Source organism: Octodon degus, unplaced genomic scaffold (genome assembly GCF_000260255.1).
Source record: "Octodon degus isolate 3935 unplaced genomic scaffold, OctDeg1.0 scaffold00111, whole genome shotgun sequence".
Lineage (NCBI taxonomy): Eukaryota > Metazoa > Chordata > Mammalia > Rodentia > Octodontidae > Octodon > Octodon degus.
The window spans coordinates 9,613,159-9,614,885 of NW_004524687.1; the positions used below are offsets into that span (position 1 = coordinate 9,613,159).

Sequence of the window (1,727 nt, forward strand, 5' to 3'; positions counted from 1 at the left end):
TCTTAAAGCAAAACAAAACAAAACCAAACAAAACAAAGCGAAACAGTCACTTGTAAGCATGCAAGTGACTTAAGGAAAATGGCATCTTTGTGTCGCAGCATGTGCTTGCAAGCCATAGTGCTTCACTAGCATAATACATCCCAGGTCAAGAAGTGGGTTTTTCATCAATTTTCTAAGCTGGTGTAGAAGTTTTAAATGCAAATCTTCACAGAGTATTGAGCAAACTAATCTTCTAATTTATGTTAGTGAGTCAGGAGAGCAGCTCATTTAAAGTCTCTGATTTCTTAATTTCTTCCCATTGCATCTATTAAACCATGCCATAGTTCTGTCAGCAACTTTGAATGAAGGAGAAATTGATCTTTTCAGACATCCTAATGGAAGCTTCTGTATTTTTTTGTAATAGTGTTTATCTTATTAAGATTTGGCTGATAATGTCTTCCACTAAGAATTTTGGAAGGAAAAACAATCTAATGAACTAAACTCACTCAGTTTCCTACTATAAAATGGGGTTCATCCTTGCAGGACCATGGTGAGGACTGTGGGAGTGCTCATGGGAAGTGGTTAGAACAGGGACCCAGGTCATGGTATATGTAATATGAATGTTTGCATGCAAAACATGGGTTTCCACAAGCTACTGAGCTGTGAAGCCAATGTTTGGAGTGGTAAATTGCATTAGAAGAACTACATGGCATGCGATCCAATGAGTTGGAACGTACCAGGATACATGGTGTCTGTGCAGGGTACTACTATTGGCTATCCTTTTGGTTCTATGTTTTGGGGTGTGTGTGTGAGTGTGTGAGTGTGTGTGTGTGTGTGTGTGTGTAATGGCACACATTGCAAAATGTGCTGCTCATTTAGGTAGTGAATAAGGGTTAAACTAAGCCTCTGCTGAGGATGCAGAGCAAGAAAATCCATGTTTCTGAGTGCAGACCCATTTGTGAGGAGACCCAGAGTGGACCTGAAGGCACAGGCGAGCTTGGGCTGAACAAAAATGTGCTTCCCTTGCAGCGGGAGACCAAAGGGCAGTTTCTTATCGACTACATATGCAACTACTACAGCCTGCTGGAGAAGGACTACTTTGGCATTCGCTATGTGGACCCAGAGAAGCAGCGGGTAAGAGTCAACCTCATCTCCGTCTTCTGTGTGGGGAAGGAATCAGGATATAGGGTACAGTGGGCTCCCCCTGAAGCCCTTTTGGTGCCCTTGTTCTAGAACACATGCCAGCCGGTGGGTAGGTGAATAGAGACACAGGACTAGGATGCTCCTCACTGGGCTTGGTGGAGCAGAAGAAGGACAAGTCACTTTTGGCCTTTCTAGAAAGCTGCTTTCAGCTGGAGCTAAAAGAGGAGGTTTCTAAGCCTTTTCTGGACTCCACAGTTCGCAGAGCACTTCCAACATTCACATCTTACCAGATATCCAGACAGGCATAAAATCTAATTATAGAGAGTCCACACTGCTCACTACAATGAGCCAGTGCTGGAGAGGAGCATGAGGGGTGAGTGCCTAATGGGTCTAGGGCTTTTTTTGGGGGATGAAGAAAATCTTTGGAACTTGGCACTGGTGGTGGCTGTACGATAGTGTGAATGTACGAAATACCACTGAAGTGCACATTTTAGATGGCTGAATTATGTAGATTTCACCTCCGTTTACAAAAGCTTTTGACAGATAAAGAGTTAAATCATTCTGGAAGCTTCTCCTTAGACACCAGGAACTTTGTTTTGTTTTGT

The 1,727-nt window shown here is 43.1% G+C and overlaps 1 protein-coding gene across 2 annotated transcripts in view; it reads left to right on the top strand.

The window, feature by feature from the left end:
• Frmd3 (FERM domain containing 3) overlaps positions 1-1,727 on the top strand; it is a 282,007-nt gene that overhangs the window by 119,809 nt on the left and 160,471 nt on the right. For both annotated transcript variants that reach the window (XM_004639402.2, XM_004639401.2), the window contains exon 2: positions 1,009-1,113. In XM_004639402.2, the coding sequence (XP_004639459.1) occupies positions 1,009-1,113 (105 nt within the window). The remainder of the gene's footprint in view (positions 1-1,008; positions 1,114-1,727) is intronic.